Here is a 20,441-nt window from a genome sequence, read left to right as displayed (position 1 = left end):
TACTCAAGCTAATTTAAATATCAAATTGTCCCAAGCAGTGCCAGAAAAGTAGGTTAGATTACTTAGCTTCACAGCCTGGTTTGAATGTGAATATTGCAATTACCATTCTTTAAGAATTTCTGCATGGTCTTATGAGAGAGCTTTGAACAGTAGCATTACTACAGTATCTTTAGAAGTCAAATAGAAAGTAAATGTTTCCAATTTTTATTTCCAGAGTTTGCTGCATTTGAAATGAGACTATTTGAGCAGCTAGTATCTGAATTGCAAATTTAAGAGCTTCAACACAGTCCTCCATTAGAAAGGAAATAAGGTAACAGCTTACAGTAGCTGATGCAATATCTGCTAAATAAGGTAGCTTTGTGCTTCTGTCTTTCTTTCCCCTCCATGAACTCTGTTGTATGAGCCACAAATAATTTTTTCCCCTCTTACGCTGAAAAGGAGTTGCGAGCCCGTGCAACCAGGCAGACAAAGAGCAAGTAAACTTAAAAGAGTTTAAGAGCCAACAGATCTGCAGTTAACGCCCTTGGTGACTAAAGTTTTTATGCTGCTTCCCATCACTCCCATGCTGACAAAGGCTGACAGAAAGGTTCCAGGAATGTAAATATCTACAAAATCAAGGCTCAGCATCGGTCAGCAACTCCCCACCTATTCCTCTGGGGGGATTAATTACTTTTAGCCTAAGCCATTTATTGGGAATATGATACAACCTACAAACACAGACTACACTGTTTGGATTTTGTCTATTTACAGGAGCTATTTTATTCCACTCCATTGTTTTCACTGCTTAGGCCTACTGGAAATGGTCATTTCCCTCTTTACTCCCAAACACTGATGCTTTCATTAATACAGTTCAGCAACTCATAGCCTAAAATAGACAGTAATAGTTTAAAAAATGCCCAGGAAGAGGTAAAATTGAAGCCCACAACTTCTATTTCACATTGAAAATCATCAACTTTTGATTCACATTTGCCAATCTTTTCTTACAAATATGGCATCCTTTGTGCTTAGCTGTGATGAAAGCTGTGGAAGAGGCACCACTATTTGCTTGTTCATAACTCATGATTAATAACTTCAGTTAGTTTTTACCACACTGCTGTCTTTTTGCTTAGAAACAACAGGACATAAATAATTACAATTAAAAAAACACCCTGAGAGGATCACCTCCTGAATGTTCTGTAGAATTGTGGGTGTAGAAACCTTGGCTCACCTTGAGGCTGTGAGGAGTTATGCTCCTCAGGAACATCTGACTGAAAAATTTCATCCTCAGGCAATAAAATCTTCAGAGGAAGAAACTAAAATCTTATAACAGGAATTTTAAGCACATCAGGAGACTGTAGTCATCAGCACCATTGCTCTTGCCCTTGTCTGCTGCATTTACCACAGTGCCGCTGGCCTGGCCCAGCCCACCACAGCAGTGGCGGTGCAGCCCTGCTGCCCACACCCTCATCAGCCCTTGGATTTTACCTCAGTCCCACCTCTTCCTGCCTACTATTGGAAATTACCAATTTTATTTTTTCCACACCAGCGTTCCTGTGCTGTCAGAAGGGCGTCTTCAAAACGTCTTGAGACTTTTCTGGGTGCAGGCCCCTGGCAAGCCCGGCCAGCTGGCTAAGCACAGGGGCAGGGTGCAGCAAGGCCCCACGCCATCAGGCCCCCAGGGTGAATTATCCACGCTCAGGGGGCAGCTGCTCTATTAAACAGGAGAGAGGATGTAGCAGGAAAGCTTCACCCTTCATTGCTTAGCTTGTTAGTAGCTTTCCCAAATCCTGTCCTTTAAAACAACCGCATCCACTGTATGTCCCGGCTGTCCTGGAAAATGAGCATGCCCCAGCACAAGGCAGATGTGCTGCGCTGGCAGGGTCAGGCCTTCCTTCCATGCCCGTGGTCCCTTTCCAGAGGCAGGCAGCAGGTCCCAAAACCAATAGCTGGCACTTCTCTCTCACACCTGACTTGCCGTAGTCCTCCACACACTAGACAGCGAGGGGAGGCCAAAAAAACAAGGTCAAGGCAGTGGCAGCGAGAAGACACAGCTTCAACACGGAGCTGAGGATGGAAAGCGCTCAGTAGAGATGGGCACAAGGATGGCAAATAGGAATGATGGTGATTGTGGGTCACATTAGAGAGAGTGCTGGGAACGGGGATGTAAAGAGCATGGGAATAACAAGTTCAGATGCAACATTGTTGGGCCTACAGCAAGCAGCTGGGAAGGAAACTGGCACAAGAAGTATGGGCAAGGAAGGAAGTGAGCCAAAAGCAGGAGGCAATAAAAGAAATACTTGTCACTTTTGGAAAACATCGCCCTCTGGATCCTGTATGCTTCCAGGAGCTGCCCATTCCTCTGCTGCCACTAAATACCTACCCCAAAATGCATGCCATGCCTTCTTCCACTAGCAAGCCTACCTACTGGATGAGACCTCCTGCATTTCCTACAGCAGAAATTTCTGTAGGGGAATTACATTTTTCAGTTCTTCTAATGAATTATGGTACCAGAGGCTATAATTTCTGCTTTTATCCCAATTTGCTTTTTAAAAAAGCTTTTGCCATCACAAAGAAATCACAATATAAATAAATATATAAATAAATAAATAAATAATCCCTTCAAAACACTTTATTCCGGTCAGGGACTCAAAATTCAAGTAAACCACATTTCCTGTGTGTCCACAATTCTGCATTCTAAAATAGGGTTAATGTTCAGACTGGATAATTATATGCTGCATTTACACCAGATATTTGTCTTACTCAGTAAGAGACTGAGGGTGAGGTAAAATAGGCCAGGTAAGATAGAATAAGATTTCACCTGAGAATTTTCCAGAACTGATATCAGAAAGTCATACCAACATGCAAAACCACCATCAGAACTCATTTTCATAATAGAAACAATAACAGAAGATGTTATTTCTAGTTGATGGCTTCACATCCACTCAATTTTTAACATTTTAAATGTCTATACAAATACCACCACATTTCTCTCTCCCCCACCCCCCCTTTTTTATTTTATTTATTTATTTATTTTTGTCTCAGAGCTAAGCAGAATCAATAAAACAAGTGAAAATCTTGGTAACAGAAGACTTTCATTTTTTTAACTGACTTTCAAAATAGGTGGAGAATCAACCTCTTCACTTTTTTCTATTTTTGTGTATTGAGCAGATACAAATATGCAATCACACAGAAACGTATATTCTCCCAAAATTAGCATTATTACTTTATTTGGTGATTCATTACAATCTGCAAATCCAATAGTCAAAAAAATAAACTAGGCATAATGTTAAAGCATTTTACAAGCAAAATACTTTACTGTTTTCTTTTCAATTTGCATAGGGTGGGATAAGTGTATTGGTTAAAGGATACAAAGTACAGAAGAAATAAAACCATATTTCGTCAAACTGTACCAAAGTGTTATGATCCTGTGAGTGAACAGAATTTAAACAGCTATAAATGTCAATGGAAAACCATACACTTCAACATTAACAAGGCTGCCTTCCCATGACCATGATGCATCACGAAGGCTGTAAGTCACTGAACTTCTTATGTTGTAGATCATCCTACTTAAAAGAAATTAAACAGTTAAACAAGCCAGAATGCATCTATCTATGCTCATGTCTTTTCTACTGGAACAAAGGCCAGAATGGAGAGAGGGAATTTTTAACATCAGCTTCTGAAACCACTTACAATAATGTCTGTCTCTTGTATATTCAGTATCATGGAGCTAACAAAGCTTTGAGCTTCATCCACACATCTCTGTTTATTATTACTGTGCTTCCAGGTTAAAAAAAAAAATAATGTATTTTTTCACTGTGTAGCAACAAATTGTAAAAATATAGTGCTCCTATCCCATTGTAACCACATCTCTGTTCCTCCAACTGTACAAATCTGGCTTTAAAGTTTCACAAAACTAAAAAATAGTTGATCTAGGTTGTAATAAAAAAGAATATTAAATACCTTTGGTAAAAATAGATATATTTAACAAGTTTAGAAAAGCAAATAGTTATATTGTCAAAAGGAGAGTATAAAAATGTACACGATAAAAAATAACAAACAAACAAGAAATCATCGGCCATAGTAGTAAGAATAAAGGCGCTGTTCTTTTCAACGTTTGCTTCCTTAGCTCATGTTATTGTCCAGTCTTCTTTCTAAAAGGCAGGAGCTTTGCTAGAGCATATGGAAAAATCCAGTCTTTCCTACCAGCATTAGACAAATTAAGTTTAATTCGGTACAAGACAGTCTGTTATAAACCAAGTTTATAAAACAGAGAATGCTTTGAGTACATAGGAGTTGTTGAACACGAAGAAAGATTTCAGATGTTTTCAGCCAGAGGCCAGATGTACTGGAGCTGTAGAAATGAGCCAGCCAGCAGGATCAAGTCTCCATGATGTGAGCCTTCTAACTTAATTTTTTTCTCCTAAATTATAAATCCATGTATTGTCAAAAAAACTGTGGGGGACAAAAACAATACATATATTTTAAATCCCTCATTGATGCCTTTCTCCCATCCTTTCACTGGGCCTCCAAACAGAGCTGTCACACAACATATAATCCCAGTTTGGCTTCTCCTCTTTTTAGAGCTCACTGTAAATCTTGAAGATGGAAGATCCCCAAAGCAAACAACTGAGATTACAGAAGGAGATAATGCACAAGCCCCATAATAGAATCAGCCATTGATTGAATGTGCTTCAAAAGAAAACAGCACAATTAAATCATGTTTATCCTTCAGTATTCCCTTTGCACACACAGTCACACTCCTCGTGGTGTTCCAAGGGTACATCTGTCAATGATTTATGCAATCCCCGAACACCAGTCCTTGGCTTCAGCTGAAGAACCTGAAGGAAAAGAAGGAAAGCATCAAGAGAACAGCAAGTGCTTTATCACACACCTAGACTATGAGTTAGACTGCGCTGGAAACACACTGGATGACAGGAAGCCTATTAAAAGAAATTGGCGTTCCTCAGCTGAATTTCTACATTTATTCCACCCACTAATTTTTATTTTTGCTTTTACATCAATTCCTTCACAAAAGTGATTAAAACATGTTGAACAGATACTTGCTTGTATCAAAGAAGAGAGTCATGCAGTTTCATATTTCTACTTCATTAACTTTAAGGGCTAATAATAGAGTTAAACCAATTGAATTATTAGGTAATTCAGTTGTAAATAATTTCAGTTATAACTTTATAACAATGGAAATGGGACAGATACTTCTTCCTTCATGGAGTTTATATCTACCACTAGAGAAAGTTGAACAAAGAGGTGTGGTTGTGATGTATCCAAACTGCACCAGTTAACAAATACCTCAGAAATGACTTAAGAGTTCCACAGAAAAGTACTTTAACAAAAAAGATACCTTTTCTTTTTATGTAACACCTCATTAACAGTGGTTTAAAAAAAGACTTATTTACTTTATTTAACTTATTTACTGTAAGTGCAGCACATACAATGTTAAGATATATATCGGCACATTCCTGTAGTAAAAAGAAATTATTTATTTTGCTTTTAGTATTTCCAAACATGCAAATGTAAAAAAAAAATAAAAATGCATACCTCATGATATTTTTTGGTGACTTTTGTTGGTACACATTGGCACTCATTGCAACTCTGATGACAACAGGCACAGTTTCCACCACAACGTTTAACCAGAAGACACAGTGGCCAGAAAATGGTGTCAGTTCGCTTCAGCTCCTCCCTCAGTGACACTGAGAAGTTGCGAGGGGTACAACTGTACAGTCGTACCTCCTCCTTTAGGAGGTTGAGATCAACCACTGCAAAGAGACAAACAAACTGGTGCTTTTCTGATTCACAATACAACTTCATTGGTGGTAATCCAACTTGAACACTGCAAAACCCTTGAGGAAAACTCAATTTTGTGCAGGCCATACAAGTTCAGCACACAGGTGTAATACCGCAGTTATATGAATAATATGAAACCTAAATTGAAAGATCCTTGTTTAGGAGTATTCACCAATTATTTTATAACTCTGAAGGGGTTGTTTCAAATTAAATAAAATAAGCTTTGGCTGCTTTGAGTGTTGTTTGAGTTTGAGTGTTGCTATTCTATATTAATTACGGATTTGAGAAACACACGTGACATTTAAGAACACTACAAACTTTCAAACACATTTTTGAGTTAGTTTGCATAAACCATTCCAACCTCTCCCCAACTAAAAAAAATTCAATTACAGCTTTTTTTCAAGGGTGGTATAAGTATAATTAAGTTCCTCTTGGATATAAATACTTTCTCACTTCTATGGACAAAGAAATTCAAGAAGTTATATCATCACCACTGAATACTGTATAGACAACAAATAACTGTACAAGTATGTGTTATTAATCTTAGTATACTCCATTTTTCAGAGGACCCCTTCTCCTTCGTAGTAGTGTATATATGAATTTCTGTTGCTTTTAGATTTTGTTTTCATTTCATGTGTCTTAAATAAAATATTGCTCCTCTTTCTAGGCACCTCCCTTGAAATACAAGATGAAGTTATTCATATATGGCACCAGTTTCCCTATACTCTGGTTCCACTGTATCATGCTAGAGTTTCACTATGCCAAACTGCTAGTTCATGAAAAGATCAGAAAGAGGGCACACTACTTTAGGTTCCGCTTAGCTGCATAGCCTAGAAATAACAAACCTTGAAAGAGGCATTTAAGACTGAAAAAACTGGGATTGGTTTAGTGAAAAAAATAACACATTTTTTAGCTTTGCAAAAATCAGTGCAACTTAACTCCTTTCAGAAAAGCCAGACTAATATTATCATGATCTGGGATATTTCATCTGAACTGCATCTCTCCAAACCTACCACCATTAAGGAACAGAAGTAGTGTCCAGTTCACAAGTGTATTCCAACTGGTTAGTATGATTTTATCTTCCTGAACAAAAAGAAAAAAACTAAAACCCTATAGTAATACGGCTTTTGAGATTGTTGAAATATATGTCTCAAAAGAGCAGAGTTTGATGCCAACTGCTTCTGAGCTAACTCCAGAATAGACTAGGAATACAAATAACACAGTGCAGTTTAAAAATTGTATTATTAACCAGTAACGTTATTTCAGAAATCCTTTGTAGTTATTGCTAGTAGTTCATAAATAAAAAGCTATCAAATAAAGCTGAAATATGTTCCTGATTTGAATGGCCCTTTGGAGAAATACCTTTTTTTTCCCTGTACTAACCACGTAAAGAGCCTATAGATCACCAAGGAGAACTTGAGTCTATCAACTCTATTTAAACATGTAGGGAATAGAATTTAGAAGATGCACTTCCCAAGTAGACATGCTCACAGGTACTGTCTCAGGAGCAGATCTTTGGGCAGCAATTTCATTCCACCTTTCTTCAAATATTTTCTTCACAGACCATATCCATATACTGGCACCCATAAGTCAGGGTTTACTGTGGTGAAGGGTAAGTTAAACACACTGAAGCCTTTTCTCTGCTGACATTTACAGTGAATGCCAAGCTGTTGCATTTCATTCCATCACTATCAGGTTAACATAGGCTCCTAAATAAACAATCTGATTTTTAAAAGTGAGGAGTGTGTAATAACTCCAATAAATTTACTGATAGGACACAACTCTGCCTCCCACACTGCAAGAGCATTCCTTGGAGAAAGCTGAGAAAGGAGCAGAGAAAAAGAGACAAAACTTACTGGGGAGAGATCTGCTGTGAGAAATTAAAAATGATTTAAGTTCTTCTGATCAGCTAATAGCTCCAGGCTGAGTCATTTAGAGGGTGGACATGCCTCCATTAATCTAGGACTACCTCCATTAATCAAGGACTGTGGAATGGAGAACTTTCTCCTGTTACATTTTCAAACATGTAAGAAGTGAATTGTCTGAATGAGGATAAAATGCCTTGAACATGAGAGAAATGCTAATTCTGTTATGCTTTCTACTGGTAGATTTGTACAGAGACTGAAGTTGCTTGGTACAGTGAACTTCAAGAGGCTAGGCTTATGTGTCCTAACACAACGTCTGGCTGGCCCTTCACCAGAAGCTTAAAGCAGAAGTTGGGCACTGCTGCCTTTTTTCCAGCAAGGCAGCTGATCCACAGGAGAGGGATGCCTGTGTGGCATTCAGCTTTCCTAATAACTCCTGTCTTTTCACAACAGCAAAAGAATGCATCCGTTTCCTGGAACTAGATACAGTTATATAATAGAGAAAAGGGCAATGTGCTAAAATAAGCAGGACGTGTATTGCACATTTTGCCCCAGAATTGGAATGAATTTGAACGGACCCCCTCAGACCTGCAGGCCCAAACTTTAAAAAGATTCTGTGCAAGAACTCATTCAACTCTTGGCCACTGACTTTTAGCATCTGTTGTTGTAATGATGGGCTTCAGGAGAGATGAAAAATGTCACATTTTGTTGCCATGCTTTACAGTGTATAAAGGTATATTGCTATTATACCTTACAATGAACCCTTGCCCTACCTTATGTAATTCAATTTTATTAAAAGGTCTGTGGCAAATTTATCTAGTGCTTATATAATCACTTCTTTGAAGTGTGTGAATGAAGCTGTTATTTTTTCAAAGAGTATCTGTCTGTCCAAAATTTATTTTAACACACTGTGGGCATGAAGCTAGATGAGAGAATGTATATATTCCCTTAAAAGTGTTTACTTAACCACAATAAAAGGTTATGTGGATTTCCCAAGTGCACTGAGTTACAGTACCTGTTATAATGTGAACATTTAAACACTCTTTCAACTTGGCTTCCACTCATGTATCACGTTTGACAGAACAGTCAAAGTTCTTTTGTTTAGCACTAGCTCAGGAGGAATGGAAGGTTCTGAAGTAGCACATGAATGGAAAACACTAACATAAAAATAAGGGGAGCAAGGAGGGGGGAGCAGAGAAAAATGTAAGTGCGACTGTCTAGCATCTTCCTGGACTTGTATCTAGTACCATAGTGAACCCTTCTCCTCCCAAGTTTTTATTTTTATTTTTTTCCAGGTGGAAATCATGGTTAGGACACTTGTGTGCGGGCACAGATAGCAACAGAATGGTTTGAGTTCCGAAGTATCTTGGAGATGTTCTTGGGAGTGTACCTTCTTACTGGCTCCTGCAATAGCACAGGGCTTTTACAAAATTGGTTCCCATGCAATTTTTGGACTGCAAACAAGGAGAACAGAAAAAAAAATCACTTAACATTTATCCTAGAAAAGTACTAAGTGCTATGGTTGTATTATGTCTCTGTTCTTTTTTTAAAAAAAAAACTGCAGAATGTGGCCTGATGATTACACAAAGATTTCTGTGGGAAGTGATGCGATCATTTTTTTGCACTGTAATATATATTTTATTTTAAAGTATGTTTAATATTATAAAAGAATTCAGGACTATATTTAGACATCAAAGCCTCTGAACTTGCTGCTGCTTCTTTCCTGGCTATAAGTTTTTGAAAACATTTTAGCCAGAGAAAACATCAGACGTAGAAGTTCTGTGGAGTTTAGGTTATCTAAATATAGTTTTTCACACAAATTATTAAGTAGGAATAGAGGACAATACTCTGCACAAAATAACACACACTTTCAATTAGACTTACATTTGATCTAGATGTAAACTGATATTTATCAGTTAACCAGGACAGTAATTTGTTTTTTACACTGAAATATTGCAAAAAAATATATATATATTTAACTATAAGAAAATAATTTCCTATAATTTGGAATAAGGAGAAAAAAAAAACAAAAACAAAACCAAAAACATTTTAGGGCATGCACTTCTCCCAAACATTTCTTAAGAAAGTTTTTAAATACAGCAAACATGCCACTAAAAGGAATAACAAACGAAACATAACAACACAAATAAATAGTTTGCTTTCCCTATCTATTGAATAGACCTAGCAGTTAATACTATGTCATCTCAACTGGACATATTTTCCGCCCCAAGCTATTAAATTACACAGTAATGCAGTCTGAGGGTGGTCTCTTCAAGATGAATGTGGCAATACCGTGATATGTTTATTCAGTGGAAAAATCTATTTCAGCGTCTAATTAGAAGTCTTTAAAAGATTTACTCTGATAGTTTCTTTCAAAGATATGTCTTGCAGGGAGTCATTTTTGTCTATATAGATGTTATCCAACACCTGCATTTTAGTTTATGTAAGGTTTCACAAATTACATTTTGTTTTTCTCCCACTTACTGTATGCTCATGGCATACATTTGGCAAAAACGGAAACCCTTTAATTAGGAAAGCGTTAAATGACTATCTGAAAGACACAGTCCACTGCTGGAAGCTTTTAAAGAGACTTCCTCCTCTTTGACTCTTAATTTAGTTGTTGTGTGCATAGCTGTAGCAACAGAGGTAGGGATGAAGATTGAATTTTAGGCTCTGATCCAAGAATCAGCTGTCAGAAAATTAAATTTGAGTTACGAAAGGTTTCATCTCCTCCCTTTTCTTGCTGATCAGATGATAATCTAGTTTATATTTGCCAACAGAGGACTCTATTCAGTTACTCCCGTATGTCATCATTTTCTTGCTGTGTGGTGGGCAAGGAAGGAGGTATTGTCTGTGTGCTATCCATCCACATGGAATCCATAAAGATGAAATAGTGGGCAGCATCTGGATCACATGTTGTGGAAAATGCAAAAATGTCAAACGTAGATGGAAGAAAATGAGTTGCTGAACAAGAAACAGCTCCACAACTCTCAAGATACATAATCTATTTTACATCTGATTAATGAAGTTGAAATCTCCATGGTCAAACTGGACATAGATACAGTGATTTCATGAGGTATCACCAAAGATAAATATTTAGTTGACGTGGTGTAGGGACTGGAACAATTCTAACAAAATAAACCAATTGTTCATACAATACAGTAAACGTATCGAAGCAAAAATGTTATCCTCCATGAAAAAAAAGAAACCCATAAAGCTAGATTACATCACTCAGCCAGGATGCTCTACCACTCAGTGGAAAAGAAAGAGCTCTCAACTCCCTACAGAAAGGTAACCTTTCTGCTTATATTTTTTTTTTCACTCTGTTACTTTATACTGCTAAGTTCCTTTAGGCTCTATTGTTATTGTTATTGTCCTTTCTCAGATACCATGATCATAAGAATAGCTACCAACAATGATCTCTAATGTATTCCTTTCTCGGAATCAAATGTTTGAGGTGAAGAATGCTCTTAATTACTGTTTCTTCATCAAGAAAACACATCTGTAGAAAACTGCAAGGTCAAACAGAAAAGTAATTTACCTCTTGATTTTCTTCCATGAATATATGCCTTTCCAAGAAGTTGCCACGTTGGCCTGTACAAGTCTTCCAAATCCAGCTGCCACCGATCTGGCTCAAGGTACCGGATAAGTTCTTCCACAGTACTAAATCCAGCAACAGCATTGTTTAATACATCTAATGGTAAAGCTGACGGGGGTAGCAATGATGGGCTAGGTGCTTCTGTGTGGTGCTGCAATCAAAGCCAAGAGAAGAGTACCAGTCAGAGGTTTAATGGATCTGCTTTGATAAAGTATTGTACTTTATGAAGTTACATAGCTGGGAAAGTTTATAAGTGGCTAGTTTGTTTCCAACGCACAGTTTACCTAATAAGACAAATGACAAGAGTCAAAAAGTGCCTAATTATTCTTCAGCGATAAGTGTAAACAACCTTCCATGAGACAGCTTTCCAACTTCTTACATTCCTAACCTTAAAGACAGCACGCTGCTATACCTGTTCTTTGAAGAAGTTCACTAATTTGACGGACAAGATTTTAGAAATAGAACAAAGAGTGACTGTGAAAATATGGCCCCATTAAGCACCAGTTATGTTTCATACAGTGCTACGAATTATGTTTCTGGTTAAACAATAATTAACAGTAATAACGTCTGACATTACTATAAGTATTTCTCTCCTAAGGAAAAAAAAAATTCCCAAAGATATCAAAGGCACTTAGATGCTGTAACTCAGTACTATAAAAATCTCCATACCTTCCCACAGCACAAAACTTACTGACAGACTTGCACTTGCTGGTTCAGGGGCACTCAGCAGCAGGCAATTTGAGCAAAGTGAGATTTCTGATTTTGGTCGCTCTACTATCCATTTAAAAACTATTTACTGATTTGCATTTTCAAAAGAATAGAAAAAGGCAGAAAGGGAAACCTAGGCAGAAAGCTCTACAAACGTTACATCCAGAGTACTACACTAAGGCAATTTATCTAAGGACTGCATAAGGAGGAAGAAAGATTTGAAACTACCGCTGATTTAGGGGACAGGAAGGACAAGGAATCTTCAAGTTAAATGCATAATGTTACGTGCATTGCCGCCCTCAATTGTGGTGCATGCAAGATTTAGGGAATCTTTTTCACTATAAACACAGTCAAGCTTTGGAGGAGGCTGCCCAGAGAGGCTGCGCCAGAGGTTTTCGCTGCCTGACTGAGGGATGAAGCCCTGAGCCATCGTCTGACCTCAGAGCTGACCCTACTATGAGCAGGAGGTTAAACTAGGGACCTCCTGAGGTCTCTTCCTGAATTTTCCCAGAACATTACATTAAGAAAGATGAACTGGATGTTCCTCCAATATGTGAACTAACATGCCTTGTGGTCAACATATATATACATATACATAATTATCATATTTAATATTTTAAATATTTTAAAATCTTAAATTAAATTATTTAAATAATTTATTTTTTATGCATTTAATATAAATATAAAATATAAATACGTATATATAATTCCTCAGCAGACTTAGTGTCAAAATGGCACTCTTGGTACTCCAATGTGAAGTATAAACATGCTTTGTAAGAGAAGTTGTGTTTCTTTAGCTTTTCAAAATGATCACAGAAATAGACTGATGAGGAATTTCCAGCTAGGCAAGAAAAAATGTTTAATAAAATAACCCTTGCAGCACTACATATTACATAGCAGTTTTCTAAAATATGTATGACTACCATAGCTATATTTCATACCAATAAATATTTTTTCCCTTCTGTGCTCTCAGTTTTATCATACATACATTTTTGCTTTTGGCTAAATCTGACGTTGAAAGGGCAGCAAATGGAAGTAAACCACCACGCCCTTCCTATTTTTTGCTTCAAGGGCTTGTCTCTGTCTTCAAGAACTACAGAGACTAGAATGATCTGTTCTGTTTTTTAACTGGGAGTCTTGTAAAGATAACACAAAACATAAACCTAATGTACAGGTATTACTATCTTTAGTGTATTTTCATCTTGCTTTTCTAATCATATTTTCAATAGTGTGAGTGAAGTGGTTGCTTCCCATTCTGGATGAATGTGGAGTTCAAAACACTAAAGTATTTCTTTCCCTCTTCTATCCAATGCCCATATTAAAAAAAAAATAGCATGTTGATACCTCTATTAGGTTATGATAATAAAGCAACAGATTCTGGTCTATAATTTAAATATTTGCTCTTGGCAAAACATGCTACTCAGCAAGTTTCAAAATAGTGCTGTGACACTGTAATTCAGCTGGTCAAAAAAAATTACATTTTTTTTCTTCCTGTTTTTCTCCACAATGATGTATTTGTTAGCAGTCACATTTCCTGGTTTGAAGGTGCGGGGTTTTGCTAAGGGGAAAAATAAAATAAGGCACAAATGGTAGAACTAGTATCTGAAGAAAAAATTCTTGTATTTTGTTTTCAGATGAAGAATTTACTTCAGTGTCTCACCTATACTAACAACTTTTGTTTTCAAATCAAATCGATGAATTCCGGATGAAAATCTGTTGATCTAGAATCTATTTTCACATTTCACAACCTCAAACATGCACACTTAGCAATAAATACACAGAAACGATTTATGTTATTCTGGATTCAGTAGGCATTTGCCAGAGTTAAAATATTATGAGGAAATGGTGAATCATCGTGCTTAACAGTAGCACAATTAAAGTTGTCATCACTTTCTCATCATTCTCAGAGCAAACCAAACATGAAGAAAAATTAACTGAAACAGCAAAATTGCACAGCGTTTTTGAATAAAGATGATGATGTATTTCTCAATAATCGTAGTCAATTTAAATCGAATAGTTAAAACGTATCATAGATAATCAATATCATAAAACTACATGCTGTAATTTATGACATGATAACCTCTATGAAACTTCAATTTATAAACTTAAATATAAACGTTAATTAAAATCATACTGTATATTGCTTTTACTTGGTAATAAGTATTACATTTGTTAATTAAATCTTTTGGACAGAAAAGGACAGCAAAAATGGTACTCCTTCCTTTGACTAACATAATCTGTTGGAATTTTATACAATTTACAATTTCACTCGATTTTCTCAAAGTTTTTTTCCGTCCCATCCATCCTTGATTAATATCAATATTTTAGGCTTGAGACCACCTTTTTATTTTTATGCCTGAGGATGCATAATTTCCCTGAAGACAGATTTTGAAAAATACCTCAACAAGGTTCTTATTTCAACACGATTCCTCTTGTAAACAAAACACTCCAGCTTTCGTTTCTGTGCCCAGGAAACAAGTTCAATTTAATAAGAAAAAAGATGCTTAAAAACAAGATAGAGCCAAAGAGTTGTGTCTTTATTGTTACTAAAAATGATTCAGAATGAAAACCAGAGCAGAAAATTTAGGATTTCTGCTACCCTGTAGAACAGCCAAGGATGACAATTAGTGTTGGATCAAACAGAATTTTCAGTAGGTCTGTTTATATTATATTTCTATGTGTGTACTTGACTCTATCAAAACAAACACCTTATAGAAATTCCCTAAGGTGTTTACAAGTGTAAAAGAAAGGCAAATAGACCAAATTTAGGCAACAGTTTAAGATACTGGCTTGGAAAAAAAGTAGAAAATAATATGAAATCTTCACAGAAGTATCCAGCCCTGATGGTTATATATAACAATAGGCCTCTGGAAGAAAACTAGGGAGTAAAATTCACATTATTGCACTCAGAACACAAGTTATGCCCTGTTGAAGGAATCAAAGCTACTCCATCTACCCCCTTTCCCAAAGGGAAAAGTGTATGACACATACATGGAACACATAAGGCGGTGCCCATCAGTGAAGCAGCAAATCTGAATAAAACCCTGCAACATGTGAATTTGAAATTACCCAGTTGAATCTAAGACCTACAGGATGAAGTAGCGTGCAGCCTAACTTAAATACCTGCGATCCATTTCTTGTTCTGACATGTATTTTCTGAGCGTATAATTTAGGCTACAGCTTCATGGTGGAAAGCATCTGGCAGCAGCAGCTCCTTGTTATGTCAGCATGACTGTGTATGTGGCTGCATCATAAACAAGAACTAATCTTTCTAAAGAAGAACATTTCTCCTTTCCATTTTTCTTTAACCGCAAGCTTATTCACAGCGCAGACCTCCAACAGCTAAACCATCACAACCAAAAGCACAGTGGCCACTAACACAAACATTATTAGACTCAGTCTGGCCCTAGGAATTTCATACCATGGAAGCTGCCTCACAGCCTTGTCAAGTCTGTAAAATAAGTGTAATGGCAATTCCTTGATATCACAAGCTCCATGAGAGAATGGATACAATAAACACTTATTAGACACTCAGCAGTTTATCTGAAGAATCCAGAAGTATTTAGACAGATGAAGAGCAAAGCTTTGGATATTAAACAGTATGTTATAGCCTTTCACCTTCTGCTGCTATCCGTGTGCTATTCCCTTGCACAGAACCTGCTCCAAGGATCAACCATTCAGAACAAAACAGCACTCACCTACCACTACACCAGATAAGCTCTTAAGCACCACCTGCAATCTAAACAAAGCCTTCTTTTTGGTCCTGCCTCATAGGTACTGACTGCCAAGGTCCTGGTACTACCCCTCTCCAGCTAGAGGAGAAGAAAGAAGTAATTTTGTTAGGTTGCTGCTGCCAAGAGTGATGAATTTCATGTTTAACAATTCAACTGCTGAGTTAAGACTGGAACAACAAAAACAAGTGAGTCAAATACTTGGCAGGACAGGACATTTACAAGTAGTGAATAATGTGTCTACAGAAAATTCCCTCTCTGCAGAAGAAATCCCTTTTTTCACTTCTTTTCTTGAAGAAAACATTGTCAAGAAGTTCCTGAGTGAAAACCCATTCATCAGTTGGCACAGTTTGGAGAAACTATTAAATATCAGTATGGTTTCATCAGGCTAGAAGGCACTCCGTAACAACAAAAAAGAATTCAGAGGAATCTCCCTTCCTCCCAAAATCAACGGTGATCAGTACTTTGAAGGAAATAACATATTTCTTCTAATGAAATATTCTTACAGCTTTTATTATTATCATACAAGAACAGATTTAGAAGTATGCTATTAAAACTAGAAGTACATGCACATTCTTGTAACACAACAAAGAAAGGCTATTTTCTTCCTTTATAATCACAGGTAGCCCTCCTATTACCATCATTATAAGCTAGAGGGAGAGCAGATATCCAGCTCAGAAAGAGTTTGCCCTGAGGACACATAAGCTTCTTGACATAACAGTAACTCTTTCTTTTCTCTTCTCCCATAAATAGATACAGTAATGACTCTGAAAAGCCTCTACAAATCATTGCCTATCTGAAAAGAACTTGTGCTCATGTAAATCGTACAAAAAGCTAATCCATTTGTTAGTCTGTCAAGCAAGGATGTTCCATGGCTTGGCCGGTGGGCAACCACCAAAGCAGAGAAAGCAGGTTCCAGCATCTGCCCCTCATGCCTCCAGCAAAGAAAAAGAAGGAGGAAAGGCAGGTAACCCATTTCGGCTACCAAAGCCATGGAATAAGCCAAATGTGTTAACTTGGATGTGAGAGATGTAAACCAGGAAGGCCAGGACAGTTCCTATCCAATGCAGCACTTGCCGCTTTGGCCAAAGTTGCTATTGCAGCGGTGAGGATGACAAGACAGGCTCCAGTGACACTGAAGTAAACACCCATCTAGTTCAGCTATCCTCACTTCAGGGATACAACTTCTGCCAGTCAAATGACCAGCAGGTAGGGGAACCAACCCTCCTCAACTTAATCAGCTACTGCCTGTGGGACCCTGGACACAGGACGACAGCCCCCTCCTTCCTTACAGAGCCTCCCGCTCCTGCCGGCTTCCTAATTTTTCCTGTCTAAGCCTCACTTCATATTCATACAGGGCTTTCCTTTTATCTCAGTGAAAACCTTACTTTCTGAGTATCCATGTCCTTGCAGCAATTTATGTCTTAAAGCCAGAGATGGCTTTACAAACTCTACATCACTAGCTTTTTTTTAATGGGCTTCAAGTTGTACACCGTTTCTACTCTTGTTTCCATAATCCCCAACAGAAGAAAGGTCACAAGGGAAAGTGAATGGATTGCTTCCTGTCTGTCTTTTCCTGTCACAAGTGTGAATAAAGGAATAAAGACATATAAAAGTAGTGTTGGGAGCAGCCTAACATTTCCTCAGGTTAGCAGACAGTGTTGAGGTAAAATATATTTGGAAAAGTCCCACACACTCTCCCAAATAGAGTTTCTGTGCCGTTCACAGAATTGTAATGGTGCTGGAAATAACTGTGACGTGCTCTCAAGGAAATTGGCTGCATGAAAATTGCACAGGATGTCACTAAGCATCAGCTTTCTTCCTGCAAATCACAGCTTTTTGCCTGAAGCCTGTGCACCTTCACACCCTTTGAAATACACAGCATAGGAGAGAGAATCACTCATCTGAAGCCAAAACTGACACCTATCTAGAGCAAGTTCGTGAACTCTCAGAGGATGACATCGATAGCAATAATTTCTGGAAGCCATTTTCAAGAAAACTTTACTGATTTAGTTTATTCTCTTCCTAAGTTAATTATCTGTAATCACATATGTATATACATACGTGTGTGTTCATATATGTACAAAAATACATTTTGCTTTTTCCTGTGACCACACGTATCAACAATAATCCACACTAATTCATTTAGAAAATCAGAAGGTGGCAAAAAGAAGAAAACTAAAGCTCACAATATTGTATTCACAATAAGGCCTTCCATACAGTGCACTTCATTGTGGTAACTGTAGCGTCTTCTGTGAAATGTATACACAGAGAAGTATCCTTCTTGGATGTGGCTGCGTGGAGTTACTGAATTTTTCAGTGTATCTGGATAAGTCTCAGTAAAGCAGCACACAGTACTTCATCAGGAATTCATAACCAGTACAAAATTACCAAATTTCTCTCTGTCTTGTCCTCTGACAGTATTACTACAAAATAACTCAGTGACTCCTGTATTTTTTTGGCAAGAACTTTAATTTACTGATTTATTCTTTCTTTCAGTTAAGGAGAGGAGAAGAGACAGACCATTCTACTTGAAAGCTGTGTCACCAGTGTCTCTGGCAACTGCAGAGGTCTCAAACCATGACATGTACAATGCCTTCTAGCCCTAGAATCCATAAAGCTTGCAGACTCAGCCTGCTAGTAGTTGCAAGAGGAGTCAATTTTGGTACCTTTCTACCTTCATTGTGGGTTTTTACCATATTTGATTACATTAGGAACTTGCAGCTGTAGTACTGAATGATAAAAGATTCTAGACAGAAGACCCAAAGAAATGCAAGACCTCTTATGACTCAGATGTATTTTGACTCAGTAGCCAAACACTCAAGACTTATGTTGAATGTGTCCTGACATACTGAGTTGAACAAAGAGCATCTAAAAGCAAACACAGTGCTGCAATGAATCAGGCCTAGAAGGACAGAACAAGTTATGGCACAAACTATCTCCATGACATAGAAAGTTTCAAAGTCAAATCGCTACGGCAGTTTTCATCCGCAGTCCTTCCATCAAGTAATTTGTCTTTTTGTTGTTGTTTTCAGATTACTACAGATATGCAAACTAATTTAAGGTATATAATCCTTGGGTTTTGGTTCCTATAAAGTATATTTGCGAAAGAGTAATATCTAAACCATAACTATTCCCAGAACCTTAATACTTTGTAAGCACTAGCTTCTTGTTTATAAATCCCTCTCTTCTAAATAAGACTTTAAAGGAAATTTACAGTGAGCTCTCTTCACCCAGTGTGAGAAGAGCCATAAGAAAAAGAACCTCTACATTTCTTTTGTGCTCAAATAGTGATTAAGACAGTAGTGTACTTTGTGACTGTTCATAACAACACTTTGCACTAAAATATTATTTCATGGGCGTACAAAGATACTTGAATGAAAGACTAGAAAGCTGAATAAGAAGTGTTTTTTAACACTTGAATAAATAAACCCTTTGTAAACCCTTGATAGCCTTGTAATAAACCCTTATAATAACCCTTGGTATATTTTTATTCATTACATGTTATTCTCTGGAATGTCCTATTTTGATGAATTCTGTCTTAAACCTGCAATTCCTTCCTACAAGGGAAGTCTTATAAATTATGTTATATATCAAATACTGAGAGAGAAAAAAAAATGCTTTTCCGAATATTAGGATCTCATTATAAATAAATTCTTTTTTCACGATTCAGACCAAAACTCAAATTTAATGCACAGAGATCCTTGGCCCCAATATTTAGCTGAATTTTAGTGGAAAGGCAGAACTAAAAGAATCCCAATTCAAATTAACTTATTTCACTGAAGCTTTGAAAGTATGCAAGTCCTGTATACATACCTGCTGTAAGCTGAAATGGGGAAAAGTTTACACTTCAGTTAAGGCAAGATTTGCAACAGAACAATCCAAATTATGCTTTAGATGTGAAATTATCATCTAAATGGAGGAATATCATTGTTGGACAAGCAGTAATTTAAAAGTCTCAGTGCACGAACATGTCAATGCAAAAAAAATCCCAAAACCACAAGACTACAGTGAGCATTTAGATACAGCAGAAGGAATGTCAACTCAAATCTTACTCCAAATTGGGTTACTATGATTATTAATCACCTCATTTATATACACACCCAAAATTCATACAGGAAACGCACTTGCATCTGTTACATTTATGATTTACAGAAGGATTTTGTTGTTCTGTACACAAAGCTCTAGTTCTTGCTTGACAGACAGTCGTTTACAAGAACTAAACAGTCAACACAAGTGCAGTTATTCTGAAGAGAGGATGTGGTCAGCCATAATTAAAGGACATCATGTTTGAAGATGCATTTTTTTTAATTACTCATTTAAGTCAAAATATGTGAATACTTATAAAAAGCTTAACCAAATGGAACAACAGCAAGTGTTTGGAGTCAGGGAATGAACTTCTTTCTCTAAGTCCCCCCTAGGTATTAGAAATGGGTAGTTGTTTTTATGAAAATGTTTACTTTTCCCAGTAAGTTCATAGGAGGTTCATCAAACGTTAAACACTAGGAATGACTGTTTATTACAACTGGAAAGTGTATTTGGCAAGGGCAATGAAAATGACTTCCACAGTATATGCAATTTTAAGGTGATCCTTCAGTATACACACTAAATTGCATTCCACAACAGGTTTCTGTTCATTTCATATCACAATAAAAGGAACACACCCAACATTCCTGTACAGCAGATACTGCAAATCAGAGCTTGTCCTGCCTTGAAGGTAAAAAGTCCTTGAACAAAAAAATTACTTTGCAAGGAAGG

At 37.1% G+C, this 20,441-nt stretch overlaps 1 protein-coding gene across 1 annotated transcript in view; it reads right to left on the bottom strand.

The window, feature by feature from the left end:
* Window positions 1–3,189: 3,189 nt before the first annotated feature.
* PDGFC (platelet derived growth factor C) overlaps window positions 3,190–20,441 on the bottom strand; it is a 120,503-nt gene continuing 103,251 nt past the window's right edge. The window contains exons 4-6 of the mRNA XM_035548624.2: window positions 11,188–11,395; window positions 5,536–5,753; window positions 3,190–4,817 (exon numbers count right to left, since the gene is read on the bottom strand). Of these exons, the coding sequence (XP_035404517.1) occupies window positions 4,701–4,817; window positions 5,536–5,753; window positions 11,188–11,395 (543 nt within the window). The 3' untranslated portion in view covers window positions 3,190–4,700. The remainder of the gene's footprint in view (window positions 4,818–5,535; window positions 5,754–11,187; window positions 11,396–20,441) is intronic.

This window comes from Cygnus atratus, chromosome 4, assembly GCF_013377495.2.
Source record: "Cygnus atratus isolate AKBS03 ecotype Queensland, Australia chromosome 4, CAtr_DNAZoo_HiC_assembly, whole genome shotgun sequence".
Classification (NCBI taxonomy): domain Eukaryota; kingdom Metazoa; phylum Chordata; class Aves; order Anseriformes; family Anatidae; genus Cygnus; species Cygnus atratus.
Note: the sequence above shows the minus strand (reverse complement) of the source record. Positions and strands in the feature narration are given on the sequence as shown.